Source organism: Hypanus sabinus, unplaced genomic scaffold (genome assembly GCF_030144855.1).
Source record: "Hypanus sabinus isolate sHypSab1 unplaced genomic scaffold, sHypSab1.hap1 H_1, whole genome shotgun sequence".
In the NCBI taxonomy this organism is placed as follows: Eukaryota; Metazoa; Chordata; class Chondrichthyes; order Myliobatiformes; family Dasyatidae; genus Hypanus; species Hypanus sabinus.
Window position 1 is genome coordinate 1676883 of NW_026779040.1, and position 23962 is coordinate 1700844.

General features: G+C 38.8%; 1 protein-coding gene across 3 annotated transcripts in view; it reads left to right on the top strand.

Moving 5' to 3' along the window:
- LOC132386050 (uncharacterized) overlaps nt 1–23962 on the top strand; it is a 158051-nt gene that overhangs the window by 65113 nt on the left and 68976 nt on the right. For all 3 annotated transcript variants that reach the window (XM_059958340.1, XM_059958342.1, XM_059958341.1), the window contains 2 exons: nt 14512–14688; nt 15261–15359. In XM_059958340.1, coding sequence (XP_059814323.1) covers nt 14512–14688; nt 15261–15359 — 276 coding nt within the window. The remainder of the gene's footprint in view (nt 1–14511; nt 14689–15260; nt 15360–23962) is intronic.

Here is a 23962-nt window from a genome sequence, read left to right on the forward strand (position 1 = left end):
CACACACACACACACACACACACACACACACACACACACATATATATAGCTTCTTTTTAAAATTGTTTTGAGCTGCTACTAAATACTATGCCTGGTTTCTCTAGGTTATAAATTTAGATATTAATAACTGCTTGTTCTTTTTATTCTTTGTTCAAAATATTAGTAAGTTTTCTGTAATTGAATATGATAGCGCCTATATCATAATTTACAGCTTTTTTAGGGTATCTAATGTTAAATTTATTATGGAGCAGGTTTTTCTTTTTAAGAGAGAATATTTTTTTTTCTGTTTGCTCTTAATTAAAAAAAAAATAAAAATTAACATGATGTAGTTTGTTGATACTGCAATGTAAACACTGTCCTTAGTTGAGACTTTGTTGTTTCTCTTGCAATTTTAGTGGATTTCACCATTTTTTAAAACTGTGGGAGGGGCAGAGAACCCGTTTTATACTTTTGTCATGGACCAACAGAGCAGTCCTTGGATTCGTATTCTATCATATGATGCCAGCTATTTTCTGAACTTTGGAGAGGGATGGGGTCAGAGTTAGTGTTGTTTCTTTCTTCCCCATTGGGTGGTTGCTGAACATACGTGTTTTCTATGTGGTTGTTTTCCCCATCGCTGCCATTTTTGATCTTCCCGTATTGGTACGTGCTCTGCGCATGTGTAAATTAATATAAAAATGTTAGTGTGGTATTTAAACGGATTTATGCAATAAGTTGGATTGTACGCCGTTGGAATCATCTTTTCAAACGAAAAACAACCTTTAAAATCATTAATCGATTCCAGCCTGATGCGCGAGAGACGCGTATCAGAGCGGGAGTTCAAGACAGATTTTTTGGATCTTGGAATGTTTTGCAATTTCACTCCACTTCTCAAAAGTACAGCTAAAGTGGTATCTATTTTTATTAAATCCAATATTTTATTCCGTGAATAGGTTATTAAGTCAGATTTTAATGGTAGATGTTTAATTGTTATAGGAGTAATTTGTATTAGAAAAGTTGCTTTGGTCAATTCGTATGGTCCTAACTTCGATGATCCTTCTTTTTTTATGTATTTGCTTTATTGCCTGATTTAAATGTATATATGTTGATACTGGGCGGGAATCCCTTGATTGACAAGAGCTCAACCAAGCAGCGACTTCCAAATCGCTCTGGCTCATGTATTAATTATTTTTGAAACAATTTTGTATTGATTGAATTATGGAGATATTTAAACCCTGATGACAGAGAATATTCTTTTCTTTCACATGTTTATGGAAAGATATTCGAGGATTGATTAAGAATTGTGAATATGACGCTATTGCTGTGTCTGATCATGTGCCTTTCAGTTTGTCTTTCGAATACAAAGATGTCATCCTTGTCCGTCCACATCGGCTCATATCTCAGACAGTATTGCAGAATTCGGACCTTGTTAGCTTTATTGAAACCCAGATAAAAGATTGTGTTTTGTTTTTTTTTTCTTTTTAATGATACAGGGGTTATGTCTAAATTAATTATCTGGGATACATTTTAAAAATTTTTACGTGGTCAGATCATTTCTTTTTTTTACTAATTTGTTTTTTATTGAAGTTCATCATCAAACAAAAATGTCCATAGCATGTATTTCAGACATTGTACATATATATCATATAATCAAATATATCACAAATCTTCACAAAGTATTTATCTGTAGTATACACTTATAGAAAAGAGTGGAAAGAAAAAAAAAACAAGCAAAAAGAAAGAACTATGTACAAGTAGGAAGTGATCTTTTCTTTTTACAACATATTCATTGATTTGTGAGAATAAACTCAGGCCTATGAGGCATTATGTAGTTAAATTTTTTTCCCAGTATGAATCAAATTGTTCCAGCTTATGACTAACAGATGCTGTTTTCTTCTCTATTTTGTAAATGTCCTTTGTAATTTCCATCCAGGTATTTAAAGTTGGGCTCCCCTCTGATAACCATTTCCTACTGAGTCTTTTTTACTAGCCACCAACAGAATATACATATCCCTTTTCTTTTTTTTATTAGTTTTTTATACATTTTACAAATTAAAAAAAAACCCAAATCAAAATGAGGTACGTTAATTCAGTGCAAAATTAAGCATACAATGACAATATGATACAAATAAAGAGAATTTAAAAAAAACACCTAAATTGAAGACAAGTAAACTTAGTATCCTCCCCAAGCCCCACAACAGAAAAAAAAAAATCTCCAGACCAACCACAACACAATATAGAGAATATAAATTAGGACAATCAAACTCCCAGACTGTGAATACACTTAGAAACAGAGGATAATAATGCCTACTACCAGAAAAAATAAAGGGAGCTGAAAGCAAGGGTCCGAAAAGAAAAAAACCCTAGTCGAGATTAAGGTTATGAAAGTACTCAATAAAAGTTCCCCAGACCTTATGGAACTTTAGATCCGAATTAAGAACTGAATAATGATTTTTTTTCGAGGTCCAAGCAGGCCATAATGTCGTTAAGCCATTGAGCATGAGTGGGCGGGGCAACATCTCTCCATCTAAGGAGGATCAAGCGTCTAGCCAGGAGAGAGGCAAAGGATATTATTCGGCATTTGGTCTGACTCAGACGTAAATCTGTCTCGCCCCAGAAACCGAACAAAGCAATTAAGGGATTTGTTTCTGGGTGCTGATTCAGAATATACGATAACGTAGTGAAGACATCTTTCCAAAATTTCTCCAAGCTAGGACAGAATCAGTACATATGAATGAGAGAGGCCTCGCCCCTATTGCATTTATCACAAAGCGGACTAATGTTAGGATAATATCGAGATAGTTTAGATTTAGACATATGAGCTCAATGAATAATCTTAAACTGTAAAAGGCAATGGCGAGCACAAAGAGAGGTTGAGTTAACCAATTTAAGAAACGAGTCCCAAATCTCATCAGATAAGGAGGTATTTAAATCCTGCTCCCATGCCATTGTAATTTTATCCACAGGGGTCCGTCGTAAGGCTGCTAATATATCTCGAATAATTGATATTAAACCTTTACCTAGTGTATTAATGGGAATAAATAAGTCCATAGCATTTTTCGCAGGCATTTCAGGAAAGTTAGGAATTAGAGGAGCAATAAAGTGTCTAATTTGGAGATATCTGAAAAAATGAGCATTGGGCAGATTGAACTTAACAGAGAGCTGCTGAAAAGAAGCGAAGCGATTATCAATGAAAAGTTCTTCAGAATGTCTAATGTCCTTCCTATACCAAACATGGAATGCTGAATCGTGCGTAGTAGGTAAAAAAAGGTGATTATGTACGACAGGGCTGGAAACAGAAAAATCATGGAAACCATAGCATTTCCTAATCTGAGCCCATATACGCAAAGTGGGTCTAACAAGAGGATTAGCTATTAATCTGGACTGACTACTAAGGAGTGCAGAGCCAAGAAGTGCAGAGATAGATAATTCTTTCGTGGAGCTCAACTCCATTGCCACCCAATTAATGCACTCGGGTTGGCCATGGAAGAAATACCAAAAGGTAGCACAACGTATATTAGCTGCCTAATAATATAAACGAAAGTTAGGTAAAGCCATGACAAACTCTTTTTTAGACATTTGGAGATGGATCTTATTAATTCTAGAGCGTTTATTCATCCACAGATATGACAAAATAATAGAGTCTAAGGAATCGAAAAAAGATTTAGGAATAAAAATTGGGATGGATTGAAAAAAGTATAACAATTTGGGGAGAACATACATTTTAACAACATTACTACGACCTACCAAAGACATAGATGGAGGTGACCATTGTATCAGACTCTGTTTTATAGTATATGAAAGATTGGCAACGTTTTCACGAAAGTGATCTTTAAACTTCCTTGTGACTGTAATTCCAAGATAAGTAAATTGATTATGGACTACTTTAAAAGGGAGATCACGAAATGTTAATTCTTCTGCTTCTTTATTAATGGGGAAAAGTTCACTCTTATGTAAATTAAGTTTATAGCCAGAGATCTGGCTAAACTGGTCAAAAACTGAAAACTTTGGAGGTAAGGATGTAGACGGATTTGAGAGAAAGAGTATTAAGTCATCAGCATAAAGAGAAACTTTATGCTCAACACCCCCTCTCCAAATCCCGGTCAATTCAGGACAATTTCGAAATGCTATCGCCAAAGGTTCTACAGCCAAATCAAAGAGAAATGGACTTAAGGGGCATCCCTGACGGGTGCCACGCTTGAGATAAAATGCCTGGAATTTCTGAAAATTAGTTAAAACAGTAGCAGTAGGACGCAGGTACAGCAATTTGATCCAAGAGATGAAACTTTGACCGAGGTCAAATTTTACTAAGACTGCAAAAAGGTAGTTCCACTCTATACGATCAAATGCTTTTTCCTCATCGAGGGAAATAACAGATACATAATCCCAGTTGGAGGTGAGTATAAGATATTAAATAAACGCCGAATGTTAAAAAAAGTGAGACGTTTTTTTTTTCATAAAACCTGATTGGTCATCAGAGATAATGGAGGGATTACGGTTTCTAATCTAGAAACCAAAACTATAGCTAAGATATTTACATCAACATTGAGCAAAAAAATCGGCCTATACGAGGAACACTCTGTTGGGCCTTTACCATTTTTTAATAGAAGAATAATAGATGCCTCTTTGAAAGAGGGTGGCAATTTGCCGTAATTAAACGAGCCAGATAATACTGAAAGTAACTGAGGAGAAAGAAGTGAAGAGAATGATTTATAAAATTCTACAGGGAACCCATCAGTTCCAGGAGATTTCCCTGAGGACAGTGCAGAAATTGCAAAAGATATTTCTTCTGATAATATAGGCGCATTAAGTTTGGCTTTAAAATCAGATGAAATTGAAGGAATATTCAGATTCTTTAAAAATTGATCAACAGTGATATTGTCATTCAAAGATTCAGAGGCATAAAGCCGAGAATAATAATTTTTAAATCCGTTATTAATTTCGAAATGATCCGATGTAAAGTCTCCGTTCTCGATCCGGATCTTTGTAATATGCTGTTTGGCTTTGGAACGCCTCAGCTGATTGGCTAGAAATTTACTAGACTTATCCCCATGAATGTAAAAGCGACTCTTGCTTTCGAGAAGTTGGCGTTCGACAGGTTGAGTAGACAGAAGGTTAAATTTAGTTTCGAGTTCAACACGCTTCTTGTATAGTTCAGGGTTCTTAGTTTGAGCATACAGTTGATCCAATTCTTTATTCTGATTAATGAGGTCTAATCGATCTGCACAGGATCTTCTGTTGAGATTTGCTGTGTAAGAGATTATTTGAACCCTCGGATATGCTATCATGGCATCGCAGACAATCTGGGATGACACTTCAGGTGATGTATTCGTGTTAAAATAAAAGTTTATCTGATCCTTAATAAATTTAAAAAAAAATCATCATCCGATAATAAAGTTGAATCAAACCACCAGTGTTTATTCCTCTGAGGGAGACCAGGAAAGTTCAGAGAGAGAGTAATTGGGGCATGGTCAGAAATCAGTATACTCTGATAATCAAAAGATTAGGCAAATGGAATAATTTGGTTATCGAGTAAGAAATAGTCAATTCCAGTGAAGGTATGGTGAACATGTGGAAAAAAAGAATAATCTCTCTCAGTAGGATGAAAGAAACGCCATATATCAGAGATACCAAAATTAGTGAGAAGCAATTGGATAGCTAAGGCAGATTTAATAGATGATCTGGTAACAGAGGACGATCTATCCAGATTAGGATCTAACCAACAGTTGAAGTCACCACCCAGTATAAGACAGTATGAGTTTAAGGCTGGTAGTGAGGAAGAAAAACGTTCAAAAAAGTTAACATCATCAAAGTTGGGGTCATACTGGTATGCTAGTACAACTTTAGTGTTATATAGTTTACCAGAAACAATAATAAAACGGCCATTTGTAACAGATAATTTATTAAGGAGTTCAAACGGAATATTTGAGTTAATAAGAATGGAGACTACCCTAGCTTTAGCGGGCAAAGGATGAATGAGAATGCTGACCCGTCCACTTTGACAGAAGCCGGGTGTTATCAAAACAACGAATGTGAGTTTCTTGAAGGAAAGCAATGTCAGTTTTCAGATGTTTAATATGTGATAATACCTTGCTCCTTTTAACAGGGTGATTCAATCCCTTTACATTCCAGCTCACGAATTTAAGCGCACTAGCCATTATCAACTACTAATGCATTAAAGGCAGCAGGCATATGAAATGTCAAGCAATACAATAGCAGTCTTGGAGCAGAAATGTAAACATAGATTCGTAAAATCAAAACATAACCATGTTCTGAGCAATAAAGAAAAACAATAAATACTGTGAGCGATTTTGGAACTGGAAAACCCACCCCATCCACACAACCCAAAACTAGACGGCTACCAAAAAAAGCAGCTAGCTCTACCAAAAAAATTAACCCAAATATAACTACCAGATCTGTGTCATTAACAGCAGATCCGTATAAATACTATAGCAAATAGTAACTAGTTTATGCTCTAGAAAACATAACTACAAATTGGAACATCTTCTGCAGAAATATAAAACTTAATACAGAGAAAATCGGAAGAAAACGAAAACTAACCTACCCGCGAAAAATTATGGAAGAATAAAGTAAGAGAAAGGGGAAGAAAAAAGGGAGGAAGGGGAAAATTGTAGATTCGAGAAGAGTACTTATCAACCATTTACAGAGAGGAAAAATAATCAAAGATTTAAAAAAACGTGAAAATTAATTAAAAAAATAAAAAATAATCAGCTGTTAAACTGTGAACCAACAAACAGGGAGGCCTTCAATAAAGACTTCAAACCTTCAAAACAAGTTAGAGTCAAATGTAGAACTCTATAGATAAAGTTATACAAGAATAAAATAGATTACACAAGTACTATTTAAACGTCCATAAGGAAACATTAAGCACCGAATGTTTATTTTAAAAAGACACAACAAATCCAGGGACAGATTGTCAACAGCCTTTAGAGTTTCAATAAATAATGTCTGAGTGATTCAAGTAAAGGCTGAGTCAAGAAAAAGTAATTTTACTACGAGAAGTACTTATCCAACATTTTAGGACGACCGATCGGGTTCCGAAGATGGCTGGATAGCCGGAAGAATTGCAACAAATGCCTCAGCCTCCTTCACTGACTTAAACCACTTATATTTTCCAGTATTAAGCGTGATTCGTAAATCGGCAGGATTGCAAAGAGAGGGTTTAAAACCACGATCAAAAAGCACTTTCATTACGCCTTTAAACTCAGCGCGCATCTTTAAGATCTGGGGTGCAAAATCTTCCACAAAGCGAATGATTGTATTTTGGAAAGTAAAAGTACCTCTGCGACGTGCCTCCTTAATCAGACGGTGTTTTGCCTGGTATTGATGAAAGCAAAAAATTACCGGTCGCGGGCAGGAGCCCAGGATTCCGGGGGGAACGTAGACCCTGTGTGCCATTTCGAGCTCAGGCGGGTTCGGAAGCAAATCTTTCCCGGATATCTCACAGAGAAACACGGCGAAAAACTTCACGGTTGATTCCTATTCGGTGGCCTCTCACAACCCAAGAATTCCAAGGTTACAACGTCTGCTGCGATTTCAGAGATCCACCATTTTGGAAAGGAGTTTGTTATAATTTCCCTCTAGGCTAGAACAGAGAGACTCCAAGTATCGAACACGACTTTCTAAATCTTCAGAAGTCGAATCGATGCGAGATAAGTGTTCAGAATGTTCGGCCACTCTATCGTTGATCCGATCCAGTTTGGCTTCCAGCTGTTTGCAAGCGGATCTAAATTCCTTTAAAATATCGTCTCGGTGTTGTTCCAGCACAGCGAAGGTCTCAGCCGACAGAGCCGGAACTTCCTTTCTCCCGGATTTAGAACTCTTGTTAGACATTGTAAGGTAGATGTGTTCACAGGCAAGTAAAAGAAACCAAATAACGTTCCTAACTAAGGTTTAAAAAATGGAGACATTTAGTGCAAAGATAGCAAAAATAACGGAAAAAAAGTTCGGAGCAGCTAAGCAATCGCCATCTTACCGGAAGTCCCCATATTCCTTTTCAACCATTGTTGAGGTATATATCCGAAATATATGGCTTTACTGTCTAAGAGTATTTCACATTTAAAGATGTCTTTTAGGGCATTGTGTATCCCTCTCCAATAGTTTTTGATAAGCGGGCAGTCCCAAAAAAATATGATAATGATTTGCATTTTGGTTTCCACAATTTCTCTAGCAAACAAGGAAGTTGCTATTATAATGGGATTTCTGAGAGGGTGTAATAAAATATCTTACTATTTTTTTCCATTCGAACTCCCTCCTTTTCTGAGAACTGGTAAACTTCCATTGATACCTCCATATTGTTGTCCATTCTTCCTCAGATATAATTATCCCTCCTTCCTTCTCCCATTTTGTTTTAATGTATGAAGTCGATTGTGTTTAAGATTTGATAGCCCCTTATACATGCTTGAAATTATTCGACTACCATTATCTGAATTATACGCTTTTCTAAATAGCTCGATCAAGCATGTACTTGCCTCGGCTACATTTTTAAGCGTCTTATTAACATATTGCCCTATCTGTAAATACCGATAAAAATCTTGTTTTTCTATTAAGTGTTTCTCTTTAAGAATTTCAAAACTGAACAGTGTTACTTCTTTCATTATGTTGCAAAGAACTGTTATTCATTTAGCGGTCCAGTCCTTAAATCTAGCATCCAATTTATTTGGCGTAAAATCCGAGTCATATATACACCGTTTAAGAATTGCAATATCTCCCTCTAGATTATATACCTTTATAGTATGTTTCCATATTTTAAGAGTCAATTTCACCCATGGGTTATCAATAGTATTTATGTAACTTTGCAGACTGTTATCAGCCAAAATTGCTTGTATGGGGATGGAAACACTACTCAATGTTTCTCCATTGAGCGTCATACGATGGGTTGCAGCAACATATCAAAGCTCTCAACTGTGCTGCAAAATGATAACCTCTAAGAGAAGGTAGGCCCAATCCCCTGTTTTCCGCTGCTTATTGCAAAGATTTGAGACGAACTCTAGGCCTTTTTCCCTGCCAAATATACCCTGAGAGCATCTTGTTGATTTTAATTGAATTGATTTTAATTAATCTCTATTCGTAGGGTCTGAAAGAGATACAATAGTCTAGGCAGAACATTCGTTTTAATAGACTGAATCCTTAAACTGAGACTGAAAAAAGGAATCAGGTTCCATCTTGCCACAACTTTTTTATATATATGTAAAGGTTGATAATTACATTCTGATAATTTTGCCAAATCTTTTGGCATATTGATGCCCAAATATTTGAAAGACTCTGTGTGCAATGTCCAGGGGTATCGAATTTCAATTTCTCTTGTGGGCTTTAGTAATATGAACGTAATTGGAATTCATCTATCTTGATCTTGTATCCTGATAATTGACCATATTGATCATAGGATTGCAACAATTTAGGTAAAGAGTATGTTCGTTGGCCTCGATAGATCAAAATGTCATCCGCGTAACAAGCCAATTTATGCTCTGTCCCTTTAATAGTAACTCCCCTGATATCTTCATTTTGTCTGATGTATTGAGCTAATGGTTCTAGATACAACGTGAAGAGTAGCGGTGACCATGCACAACAGTGTCTCATGCCCCTTTCGAGGGTAAGACTGTTTGATAAATATCCATTGATTTTAACCGTAGCAGTAGGATTGTAATATAGTGTCTGTATAGTTTTAATAATTGTGTTTTGGAAGACAAATCTATGTAAAACTCTGTTACAAAAATTCCAAATAACCTAATCAAATGCTTTTTCTCAGCGTCCACGCTTATCACTATTGCCTAGATTTTATGTTTTTTGTATAAGATACGTAATGTGAAGTGTCCGTCGTATATTGTCTTGTGTCTGGCGTTGTCGTATAAATCCTGTCTGATCGATACGTATCAGTATGCGTGGAAACTCCTCCACTCGTTTGGCCATGATGGAGGTAAATAATATATAATCTACATTAAGAACGGATCTAAATGACCATCATTCTATGTTATCCTTGTATCATTTCTTTTTCAGCTAGGCTTAAAACACAGACTAAAGTAGAATTAGACAATAGACAGTAGGTGCAGGAGTATTTAAGTGTATTTAAGAAATACTTGGACAGGTATATGGATAAGAGGGGTTTGGAGGGAGATGGCTCAGGTGCAGGTCAGTGGGTTGTTGTGTTGTTGTTGTTGTTGTTGTTCGTCCTTCGGAGTCGAAGACGATCACGAATTCTGTCAGGTGGAGGGTTTGTAACTGTGGGACCGGAGGTGATTGCTGAGGCCAATCCGAGCCCTGAAAACTCACCCACATGTGGGACACATGAGGGTTGGTTCTGCAGTGGAAGCGGAGTTAGTTCGCGCGCGGCGTGTTTCCTCTGAGCCTCTGCGGTGCGTCTGATTTCTGCTGCATACACTCGTTTGGTGGTCCTGCTCCATCAGATTGGGCGATCCAGAGCAAGTGATTCCCAGTTACTGGGATTGATGGTGAGTACTTTGAGGGACAATTTGAAGCAGTCTTTGAAACAACTCTGCTGCCCTCCAACTGAGCGCTTGCCCTGGCTCAGCCCTCAATACAGTAGCTGTTCTGGTAGTCCACAGTCAGACATCTTGACGACATGGACAGCCCATCAGGCTTGGGTTTTCTGTAGGAGGGTGTAGACGCTGTGGGTGCTAGCCCGCTCCAGGGCCTCCGTGTCTGCAACTTTGCCCTGCCGTTGCACGTGGAGAAGTCTGCGGAGGCAGCTCAAATGGAAGTTTTTGAGCTGTACACAATCAGTACCACGTTCCTGCCCTCTCCTCATATCCATTGACCCCGCTATCTATAAGAGCTCAATCTAACCCTCTCCTGAAAGCATCCAGAGAATTGGCCTCCACTGCCTTCTGGGGCAGAGCATTCCACATATCCACCACTCTCTGGGTGAAAAGCTTTTTCCACATCTCTGTTCTAAATAGACTACCCCTTATTCTTTATTTAAGGGGTACATGGTATTGTACATGGCAAAATTAGGATACATGGTATTGGGGGCAGAGAGCTGACATGGATTGAAATTGGCTGGCTGACAGGAAACAAAGCGTAGCGATTAACGGATCCCTTTCGAAATAGCAGGCTGTGACTTGTGGGGTACCGCAAGGCTCGGTGCTGGGACCGCAGCTGTTTACAATATACATTAATGATTTAGATGAAGGGATTAAGGGTAACATTAGCAAATTTGCCGATGGCACAAAGTTGGTTGGCAGTGTGAAATGTCAGGAGGATGTTAAGAGAATGCAGGTTGACTTAGACAGGCTAGGGGAGTGGGCGAAGGCATGGCAGATGCAGTTTAATGTGGATAAATGTGAGGTTATCCACTTTGGTGGCAAATGAAGGCAGATTACTATCTAAATGGAGTCAAGTTAGGAAGTACAACGAGATCTAGGTGTCCCTGTACATATCGATGAAAGCAAGTGAAGAAACCTAACGACATGCTGGCTTTTATAAAAAGAGGAACTTAGTAGAGGAGTAAAGCCGTCCTTCTGCAGCACGGAAGCAGGCCATCTCGGCCCTTCTACTTCGTGCCGAACGCTTACATCCACTTAGTACCACTGACCCGCACCCAGCACATAACCTTTCATTCAATTCCTGTCCACATATCTATCCAATTTTAATATAAATGATAATACCGAACCTGCCTCTACGACTTCTACTGGAAGCTCGTTCCACACAGCTACCACTCTTTGAGTACAGAAATTCCCCCTGGTGTTACCCATAAACTTTTGACCCCTAAATCTCACCTTAAGTCCTCTTGTTTGAATCTCCCCTACTCTAAATGGAAAAAGCCTATGCACGTCAACTCTATATGTCCCCCTCATAATTTTAAATGCCTCTATCAAGTTTCCCCTTAAACCACTACGCTCCAAAGAATAAAGACCTAACTTGTTCAACCTTACCCTATAACTTAGGTGCAGAAACCCAGGTAACATTCTAGTAAATCTTCGCTGTGCTCTCTCTATATCTTGTTGACATCTTTCCTATAATTCAGTGACCAGCACTGTACGCAATACTCTAAATTGTTGTTCATAGACTTCAGTTCAGTATTCAACACAATCATCCCTCAGAAACCGATTGGAAAGCTGAGCCTACTGGGCCTGAACACCTCCCTCTGCAACTGAATACGAGACTTCCTGACTGGGAGACCTCAGTCAGTCCAGATCAGAGGCAGCATTTCCAACACCATCACACTGAGCACGGGGAATCCCCGGGTTGTGTGCTCAGTCGACTGCTGTTAACTCCGCTGACCCATGACTGTGTTGCAGCACACTGCTCGAACCACATTATCAAGTTCTACAATGACACGACCAGCTGCTTTGTGCGTTATTTGCTATTTCTCTGACTCGTTCATTGCTTTTGCAAATACCAGGTTTGCAGCTCGTATTAAGGTGAATTGGCCGATGCAAATGTTAGATCTGTAACACTGCATATTATTAGGGTGTAGGCAGATGACAACGGAGACCAGAAGTAGAACGATATTCATGTGGGGTTGCTGACCATGAAGCGAAATTGGTGGAACACAGACACTGTGGCACCAACGAGAGATGACTATGTCACCGTCACAAACATCCTCAGCAAAGTTAAGTAAGAGACCTAGGTTCTGGGATGAGGAAGCCATTACAATGCTGTCTTGGATGCAAATATTTAAAACAGACACAAAATGAAGTTAAACAAATAAGCTGAGACGATGGTAGATATTTCATAACGTAGAAAATGGGAAATGAAGAGGCAGGTAAGGTGTGAATGTCGATAACCCATTAGTAGGCCAAGATCCGAATTTAGAGATAGAGATCCACGTAGGAAAAATAAATAAATACATACATAAATTCGGGACGGACAAAATGAAAGGGATAACGGTGGTAAGAAACTGTGGGCTTTTTAATAGTATAGACAGCTGCACTAATTCAACCCTCGACGTACTGGCAGCAGCTATGGAGGACTAGCTCCAAATGAAAATAGAAAACACTACACTAACAGAAGACAAACATAGGTTTCGGTGATGCGAGAAGCAATTCAGTTGAAGGGAATGTTGCAGAATGAAAGTACACGCGCAGCTCGGTAATTGTGCTGTTGGGGATAGCCAGTTCAGGCATCTAGTCCGATTGCTCCATTTGAGTGTGACGTTCACTTCATGGGTTGTTTATTGGAGCGGCTAAAGGATGTGCAGTGCAGGCAATAGCAATTGTTGGTTGCTGTGTTGGCTGTGCCATTTAGCTGTTAAGTCTCCCCTTCCACAGGGGCGCGTTAATCTTTTTGGAACAACGTAAGTCTTTCTTCAGCAACATTGAACCCTGATTTCCTCATGGCATATCTATGCAGTGCAATTTCCTCCCGTGCTGAAACACAACGCTGAGTTCATATAGGATTATATTGATGTTACCGTTGAAGCTTTTCGTTGCCTACCAGATTCACAGACCTTCCCTCAAAAGAAGCTAAAGGATATGTTAAGGGTTAAGCATTTGCATGACATGACTTGGATTTGGTATTGCTTTGTCGCGGTGGCCTGCTCGTGAAGCTGCTGTTAGTGCGTCTGTATTTTCTGATGATCCCTAAACTCTTTCAAAATGATCTTCGGCGGTATTGGTTTAGGACTTCTTGTTCCCTCCTATAGGCCCATCATCCAGCTCCATACTGTATTGTAAGAAGGACGGCAGCTGTATAGCATCGGGCTACCACTCCTGGAAAAAAAAACATGAAATTCCTCAGATCTTTCAAAACGGAGGTTTCATGGATATAAGTACAAACTGAATGGCCCAGGGGCGAAAAGACAGAGTCAAACTTTGGGGAAACACACATACATAAGATCGCTGTTGTAAGTCATCAGTGAGATAGAGGATATCCGTGTACTGTCTTGCTGGTGGAGCTCAATAGGAGGTATCAAGTGGGCTGACTGGATGAAAATAGCCGACTGACTGCAGTTTGGGTGTCATCTGACATTGTCTGATGATCAGTGGTACCTCTTCATGAGAAGCAGACGGTCAATTATTGATTGGCCTGTGAAATGCAGACAAAATTGGCTTGCAGGCGGAAGTCAGTGGGTGCATGTGGTACGTTGTGTTAGAGACGTGAAAACTGTTATCTGCGATCCGCTTCAGATATCGTCTTTTCTGAACATCCATAGTTTAATTGCTATATCGGTTGCCTGGTCAGTAAATCTGCGGAAAGACGTACAGCTCATTCAAAAGTGTGACGAATGTAGAATTAATGTGGCAAGGAATGGGGGGGGGGTCTCTAATAGGTATATATATTTTTTTCTACTAAAATTCTCGTACAGTCAGTGGTTAAAAAACATTGGTAATAATATTAGAAAACGTTTAACGAAAAAAAAAAACCTGATGCTTATTTTCAACAGTTGGAGCTCTGAGTTCAGGTGATATGGTGTCAGATTGCACTTGAGCAAGTTGTTTCTGTGACAGCATGTGCACTACTAGCCATGTATTGACAACGACGATGACAAGAATCTCTCTCTTCCTCTATTTCTCTCTCTCTCTCAACACACTCCCTCCATCCCTCATCCAGTGCCCGATTACACCCTGGGGGATCCTCCGAAAGTGTCAGAAGGCAATGGCACAGAAGGCAACAATAACCAACGTAATCAAAGAAAGCAAAGGAAGCGAGAAGCAAGACGTGCCAATCTCCGGCAAGGTGATCAGACTGAATCTGACATTGTTGACAAGAAGTCTTCTGGAAATGAAGGTAGGCGACTCAATAGCATGGATAAAGATCGACAACAAATAGGAGTGGATGAAACGCAGACTCATGCAGGCTGAACGAAACGAACGAAAGCTTTTTTAGATAAACTGTTTTAGTCGATCAAAAATTGCTCAAATTATTAAAATACATCACACAACTCTGCAACAAACAACAGGTCAGCATGCGTCTGCAGACGACCGGCTTTCTGTTCAAAAACATTCGTCTGAGGTGTGGATGTCGGAACTAACTCGTTGCTTCAAACTTATTTTTCTCAGATTTGATATAATTTGCACTATTTTCATTTTAGTGTTCATTGCTAAGTTTGTGTGTATATCAAAACATTGACAGTCACTCCACAAACACTTTAAATATACCTCGGCGTCTTCGGCATGATATTTTTATCTCTCTCTAGTTCTCTCTCTCTCTCTCTCTCTCTCTCTCTCTCTCTCTCTCTCTCTCTCTCTCTCTCTCTCTCTCTCTCTGTGTTTTAGTGTTTTTGGCAGCATTCTGTCAATTAAAAGCTTTTCAGTCACTCCATTTAATCCCACATATACTTATTCCCCATATCCATCCAGGGCCCGAACAAAGGAACGGAAAAACAAGACCTGAGATTCTTGTGCAAGTTGATCGCAGTGAATCTAATATTGTTGACAAGAAATCTTCTGGAAATGAGGGTAGGCGACTTCCCTGGTTCGAAGTGTTATATTTGTTTCTTTCTTAATTAACTAACTGGTAGATTTTCAAACTAAAGTGACTATTTCCTTCATATATGTGTATGTGTTTATACACCCACGCATACACACACACACACACACACACACACACACACAAACAAACACACATATATAGCTCTTTTTTAAAATAGTTTTGAGCAGCTACTAAATACTATGCCTGGTTTCTCTATGTTATATATTTTAGACCTTAATAACTGTCTAATCTCTTTAATCTTTCTTCAAAATATTAGTATGCATTTATGTAATAGAATAATAACTGAATTTACAGCTTTTTTTACGGTATCTAATGTAAGCTTATGTTGGAGCAGGTTTTTCTTTTTAAGAGATAATATTTTTTACTGCTTGCACTTTATTTTTAAAAAAATTTTAAATATAAACATGATGTAGTTTGTTGATGCTGGAATGTAAACAGTCATCTGTTGAGACTTCGTCGTTTCTCTTACAAGGTCAGTGGATCTCAATTTTTTTTAAACTGTGGGCTGGGCAGAGACCCTTTTTTACACTTTTTTTTTTAATCATGGACCGACAGGGCAGTCCTTGGATTCGTATTCTATCATATGTTGCCAGCTTTTTTTCTGTGCTCTGGAGAGGGATGGGGTTAGAGTTCGGGTTGTTTTCTTCCCCCCCCCCATTGGGTGGTTGCTGAGCATGAGTGTTTTCCATGTGGTTGTATTCTTCACCGCTGCAATTTTTGATCATCCCGTATTGGTATGTGCTCTGCGCATGTGTAAAGTAGAGTTAAATCATAGTATGGCATTTAAACGGATTAATGCAATAAGGTGCATTGTACGTAGTTGGAATCATCTTATCAAACGAACGAAAAACAACTTTTAAAATCATTAATCGATTCCAGCCTGATGCGCGAGAGACGCATTTCATGGCGGGAGCTCAAGACAGATTTTTTAGATCTTGGAATGGTTTGCAATCTCACTCCACTTCTCAAAGTGGTACTTATTTTTATTAAATCCAATATTTTGTTCCGTGAAGAGGCTATTAAGTCAGATTTTAATGATAGTTGTTTAATTGTTATAGGAGTAATTTGTAATAGAAAAGTTGCTTTGGTCAATTCGTATAGTCCTAACTTAGAAGATCCTTCTTTTTTATGTATTTTCTTTATTGCCTGATTTAAATGAATATATGTAAATACTGGGCGGGAATTTTAAGTGTTGTTTAAAGCCCTTGTTTGATAAGAGCTCAAACAACCAGCGACTTCCAAATCGCTCTGGCTCACGTATTAATTCTTTTTGACCAATTTTGTATTGATTGAATTATGGAGATATTTACACCCTGATGTGAGATAATATTCTTTTCTTTCACATCTTTATAGAAAATATTCGAGGTTTGATTAACAATTGTGAATGTGACGCTATTGATGTGTCTGATCATGTGCCTTTCAGTTTGTCTTTCGAATTCAAAGATGTCATCCTTGTCCGTCCACATTGGCTCATATCTCAGACAGTATTGCAGAATTCTGACTTCGGTAGCTTTACTGAAACCCATATAAAAGATTGTATTTAATTATTATTTTTATGGATACATGGTTTATGTCTAAATTAATAATATGGGATATATTTAAAACATTTTTACGTGGTCAGATCATTTCTTTTTTTTATTAATTTGTTTTTATTGATGTTCATCATCAAATAAAAATGTCCGTAAGATGTATTTCAGACATTGTACATGTATATCATATAATCAAATATATCACAAATCTCCACAAAGTGTTAATCTGAAGTATAAGCTTATAGAAAAGAGTGGAAAGAAAAAAAAATCAAAAATAATGAACTATGTACAAGTAGGGAGTGATCTTTTTTTTTACAACATATTCATTGATTTCTGAGAAAAAAATCAGGCCTATGAGGCATTATGTAGTTAAACGATTTTTCGCTGTATGAATCAAATTGTTCCAGCTTATGACTAACAGATGCTGTTTTATTTTGTAAATGTCCTTTGTAATTTCCATCCATGTATTTAAATTTGGGATCTCCTCTGATAACCCTTTCCTAGTAAGTGTCTTTTTTACCAGCCACCAACAGAATATTCATATCCCTTTTCAACCGTTCTTGAGGTATATATCAGAAATATATGGCCTTACTGTCTCACATTTAAAGATGTCTTCTAGGGCATTGTGTATCCCTCTCCAATAGTTTTTGAAAACAGGGCAGTCCCAAAAAATATGATAATGATTTGCATTTTGATTTCCACAATTTCTCTAGCAAACAGGGAAGTTACTATCATAATGGGATTTCCGTGAGGGTGCAATAAAATATCTTATCAATATTTTCCATTCGGACCCCCTCCATTTCTGCGAACTGGTACACTTCCATTGATTCCTCCATACTGCTGTACATCCTCAGATAAAATTATCCCTCCTTCCTTCTCTTATTTTGTTTTAATGTATGAAGTTAAATGAGATTTAAGAATTGACCGCCCATTATACATGCTTGAAATGATTCTACTACCATTATCTGAATTATACGCTTTTCTAAATAGCTCTATCAAGCATGTACTTGCCGTGGCTACATTTTTAAGCGTCTTGTTAACATATTGTCCCATCTGTAAATACCGATAAAAATATTGATTTTCTATTAAGTGTTTCTCTTTAAGAATTTCAAAATTGAACAGTGTTCCTTCTTTCATTATGTTGCAAAGAACTGTTATTCATATAGATGTCCAGTCCTTAAATCTAGCATCCAATTTATTTTGTGTAAAATCCCAGTCATATGCACACCGTTTAAAAATTGTAATATCTCCCTTTAGTATATTCCTTTATAGTATGTTTCCATATTTTAAGAGTCTATTTCACCCATGGGTTATCAGTAGTATTTATATACCTTTGCAGATCGTTATCAGACAAAATTGCTTGTATGGGGATGGGAAGAACCCGTTCCTCAATGTTTTTCCATTGAGCGTCATATGATGGGTTGCACCAACATATCACAGCTCTCAACTGTGCGGTAAAATCATTAAGTCTAAGAGAAGGTAGGCCCAATTCCCCCTTTTCCTTTGGTAATTGCAAAGTTTAGAGACGAACCCTAGGCCTTTTACCCTGCGAAATATACCCTGAGAGCATCTTGATGATTTTCATTGAATTGATTTTTATTAATCTCTATTAGTAGGGTCTGAAAGGGATACAATAGTCTAGCTAGCATATTCATTTTAATAGACTGAATCCTTGAACTGAGACTGAAAAAAAGGAATCAGGTTCCATCTTGCCACATCTTCCGTATTGTTTTTATATATAAAGGCTGATAATTACATTGTGATAATTTTACCAAATCTTTTGGCATAATGTTGCCCAAATATGTGAAAGACTCTGTGTGCCATGTCCAGGGGTATCGAATTTCAATTTCTCTTGGTGGGCTATAGTACTATGAAAGCAATTGGATTTCATCTATCTTGATCTTATATCCTGATAATTGACCATATTGATCAAAGTATTGCAACAATTTAGGTAAAGAGTATGTTGGTTGCCCTGGATAGATCAAAATGTCATCCGCGTTACAAGCCACTTTATGCTCTGTCCTTTAATAGCAACTCCCCTGAGATCTTTATTTTGTCTGATATATTGAGCTAATGGTTCCAGTTATAACGCGAAGAGTAGCGGTGACCATGCACAACCCTGTCTCGTGCCCCTTTCGAGGGTAAGACTGTTTGATAAATATCCATTGATTTTAATCGTAGCAGTAGGAATGTAATATAGTGTCTGTATAGTTTTAATAATTGTGTACTGGAAAACAAATCTATGTAAAACCCTGTAACGAAAATTCCAACTAACCTAATCAAATGTATTTTTCAGCGTCCACGCTTATCACTATTGCCTAGATTTTAAGTTTTTGTATAAGATACGTAATGTGAAGTGTCCGTCGTATATTGTCTTGGTCTGGCGTTGTCGTATAAAACCTGTCTGATCGATACGTATCAGTATGGGTGGAAACTCCTCTACTCGTTTGGCCATGACAGATGTAAATAATATATAATCTACATTAAGAATGGATCTAAATGACCAGCATTCTATGTTATCCTTGTACTATTTATTTTTCAGCTCGGCTTTAAATACAGACTAAAGTAGAATTAGCCAATAGACAGTAGGTGTAGGAGTATTTAAGTGTATTTAAGAAATACTTGGACAGGATTATGGATAAGAGGGGTTTGGAGGGATATGGCCCAGGTGCAGGTCAGTGGGTTGTTGTGTTGTTGTTGTTTTTGTTGTTCGTCCTTCGGAGTCGAAGACGACCACGACTTCTGTCAGGTGGAGGGTTTGTAACTGTGGGTCCTGAGGTGATTGCTGAGGCTAATCCGAGCCCTGAAAGCTCACCCACATGTGCGATACACGAGGGTAGGTGCTGCTGTGGAAGCGGAGTTAGTTCGCGCGCGGCCTGCTTCCTCTGAGCCTCTGCGTTGCGTCTGATTTTTGCTCCATACGCTCCTTTGGTGGTCCTGCTCCACCAGGTTGGGCGATCCGGAGCAAGCGATTCCCAGTTACTGGGATTGATGGTGAGGACTGTGAGGGACAATTTGAGGCAGTCTTTGAAACAATTCTTCTGCCCTCCAACTGAGCGCTTGCCCTGGCTCAGCTCTCCATACAGTAGCTGTTTTGGTGGTAGACTGTCAGACATCCTGACGACATGGACAGCCCATCTGGCTTGGGTTTTCTGTAGGAGGGTGTAGACGCTGTGGGTGCTGGCCCGCTCCAGGGCCTCCGTGTCTGGGACTTTGCCCTTCCGTTGTCCGTGGAGAACTCTGCGGAGGCAGCTCAAATGTAAGTGGTTGAGCTGTTCACAATCAGTACCACGTTCCTGCCCCCTCCTCATATCCCTTGACCCCGCTATCTATAAGAGCTCAGTCTAACCCTCTCCTGAAAGCATCCAGAGAATTAGCCTCACCTGCCTTCTGGAGCAGAGCATTCCACATATCCACCACTCTCTGGGTCAAAAAGTTTTTCCAGATCTCTGATCTAAATAGACTACCCCTTAATCTAAAACTGTGGCCTCCAGTACTGGACTCACTCGTCAGCGGGAACATGCTTCCTGCCACCAGCATGTCCAATCTCTTAATAATCCAGTATATTTCAATCAGTTCCCCGCTCATCCTTCTAAATTCCAGTGTATACAAACCCGGTCGCTCCAATCTTTCAATATATGACAGTCCCGCCATTCCGGGAATTAACATTGCGAACCTACTCTGCACTCCCTCAATAGCAAGAATGTCCTTCTTCAAATTTGGAGAGCAAAACTGCACACAATACTCCTGGTGGAGTCTCACCATGGTCCTGTACCGCAGCAGATGGACGTCTTTATTCCTCTACTAAGTTCTTCCTGTTATAAAAGCCAACATGTCGTTAACTTTCTTCACTGCTAGCTGTAACTGTATGCTTGCTTTCATAGACATGTACAAGAACACCTATATCTCGTTGTACTTCCCCTTTTCCAAACTTGACTCCATTTAGATAGTAATCTCCTTCCTGTTGCCACCAAAGTGGATAACCTCACATTTAGCCACCTTCCAATCCGCAGGAACTGATCCTGAATCTATAGAACATTGGAAAATGATTACCAATGCGTCCACGATTTCCAGAGCCACCTCCTTACGTACCCTGGGATGCAGACCATCAGGTTCCGGGGACTTATCATCCTTCAGACCCAACAGTCTATCCAACACCTTTTCCTGCCTAATATACATTTCCTTCAGTTCATCCATTACCCTAGTTCCTTTGGCAACTATTACATCTGGGAGATTGTCTGTGCCTTCGCTAGTGATCCTGCACCTTTTGCATCATTCCCAGAAATACCTGTCATTGTTGCTCCACTGTCTTCCCTGCTGGTGTATTGTTCCATTGAACATTGGCCATCTTCTCCCTCATTGCTCCATGGTTCCCTTTGTTGAACTGTATTACTGACACAACCGATTTTCCCTTCTTCTCAAATTGTAGGTTAAAAAATATCATGTTGTGGTCATTACCTCCTAATGGCTCCTTTAGCTCGCGGTCCCTGATCAAATCCGGTTCATTGCACAACACTATATCTAGAATTGCCTTCTCCCTGGTAGGCTTCAGTGCACGTTGTTCTAAGTATCGATCTCGGAGCCACTCCACAAACTCCGTTTCTTGGGGTCCAGTACCATCCTAACACTCCCATCTACCTGCATATTGAAGTCCCCCATGACAACTGTATCATTACATTTGCAACATGCCAGTTTTAACTCTTCATTCAACTGACACCCTACATCCAGCCTACTTTTTTAGGGCCTGTAGATAGCTCCCATTAGGGTCTTTCTATCCTCAGAATTTCTCAGTTCTATCCATGCTGACTCTATATCCTCTGATTCTGTGCCCCCCCCCCCGCAATGGGCTAAAGATCGTACCTCACCAACAGAGCCACTCTGCCCGTCAGTCTGTCCTATCGATAAGTCGTATATCCTTTAATATTCATTTCCCACGCCCTGCACGCTTGAAGCCATGTCTCTGTTATCCCCACAATATCGTACTTGCCAATTTCCAATTGTGCCTCAAGCTCATCTACTTTAATCCTTATACTTCATGCATTCATATATAATAATTTGAATCCGTTACTCCCCTCACCTTTCATATCAATTTCTACTTCACTTGTCCACACTGTATGATACCCCAGTTGTCCAAGAATGCAAATCATTTCTTTCTGTACCAGTTCCTCTGCCACACGTTCATATCCATTATCTCTCAGTTCCTGCCCTCTCCAGCATGAGGAACTGGAAGAAAACCGGAGATAACCACCCTGGAAGTCCTGCTTTTCAGCGTTCTTCCGAGTTCTCTGAAGACCCGCTACAGAATGTCCTTCCTCTTCTTCCAGATATCATTTATGCCGACATGCACTACCACTTCCGGCTGTTCACTTTCACCCTTGAGGATTCCCTGCAATCGGTACATGATGGTCTGGATCCTAGCATCAGGGAGGCAACACACCATCCTTAAATCTCGCCTGTTGCCGCAGAAACCCCCTTCCGTACCACTTACAATGGAGTCCCCTACTACCACGGCTCTTCCTGATATCCGATTTCTCGGCTCTGCTTCTGCACAATTTACGACTCGCAGACCTGTCCACCTCTCGCTGTCGTTGGCATTGTCTACTCTCCTGACTGCTTCCAGGTGGGTGAACCTGTTTACGAGGTGTACACGCCGCTTGGTCACCTGACCTCGATTGCCCAATCAACTGTTTTCTGCTGAGTCTGGGCAATTTAAAGCTTGATTGCCAATCAACTGCCAATCAATTCTTGATTGCACAATCCAACTGCCAGAACTGCCAGAATCTCTCGAGCAAAAGACTAGCACTTCTCACACCAGGCACTTCCCTCGACCAGGCCGCTTCCGGACAGGCTAATTAGATAAGATTTCGAAACAAATGACAGATGATATTTATGCAATTTCCCCTAATAGTGACTTATTTAAACAAAGGGTGGAACTTCAATCACAATATAATTTATTATTAACTCATGCTATTGAAGGGCACTTACTAAAGCGGAAAAGTCAATTTTATATGTTTGGAGGTATAAATAATAAACGACTTGCATCTCAATTAAAAACGGCCAGAGCCAAAAGGAAATTTTTGAAAATCTGTAGGAAAGATGGAAAGACCCTGGATTGGGAATATGAAGAATTTAATAAGATTTTTCAAGATTTTTATACTGAATTTTATAAAGCTCAAGATCCGTTGATTCTTCTAAAAATGAATGCCTCTTTACAAAAGATTGTTTTTTTCTCAATTTTGTGTTGAGGATCAAAAAACTCTCTGCCCAAATTACTGAACCCGAAATTCAAAAAGCTATTTTTTTTCAATGTAATCCGGTAAGGCCCCTGGACTTGATGGCTACCCTGTAGAATCTTATAAACAATTTGGAAAATTGCTCTTTCAGTATATGTGGGAATTGTTTGACTATTTTGTGTAAGGTGATTTACCCTCTTCTTTTTATGACGCTTCTATTTCTTAAAAAGGATAAACATCCTGCTCATTGTGCCTCATATAGACCTATTTCATTAATGAATTTTGATGCTAAGATCCTGTCAAAGATAATTGCCAATCTGTTGGAAAATATTTTGGGTAGAGTTATTTTTAAATATCAAGCGGGGTTTATAAAGTGTTTTTTTTTTCCTTTTTCAATTTTCGGAGATTATGTAACATTTTATACTCAGCTTCATTTAAAAATACCACAATACCTTGTCTGTTTGGATGCTAAAAAAACGTTCGATTGAGTCGAAATATCTATTTAATGTTTTACAGAAATTTGGGTTTGGTGTTAATTTAAGTAATTGGATTATAATGATATATAAAAACTCTGATTACCAATGCTATTACTAATAACTGTAGATCCCCATTTTCTCTCAACTTTCATGAGGGACAAGACAAGGATTCCATTAAGCCCTTTGCTATTTAACTTAATATTAAAACCCCTTGCTATTGCTCTTCGTGAAGCTAATGATATTCATGGGATTCTTGTGAATGAAACTATTCATAACATTTCCCTTTATGCTGAAGATTTACAGATTTATATATCTAATCCCAAGGAATCTA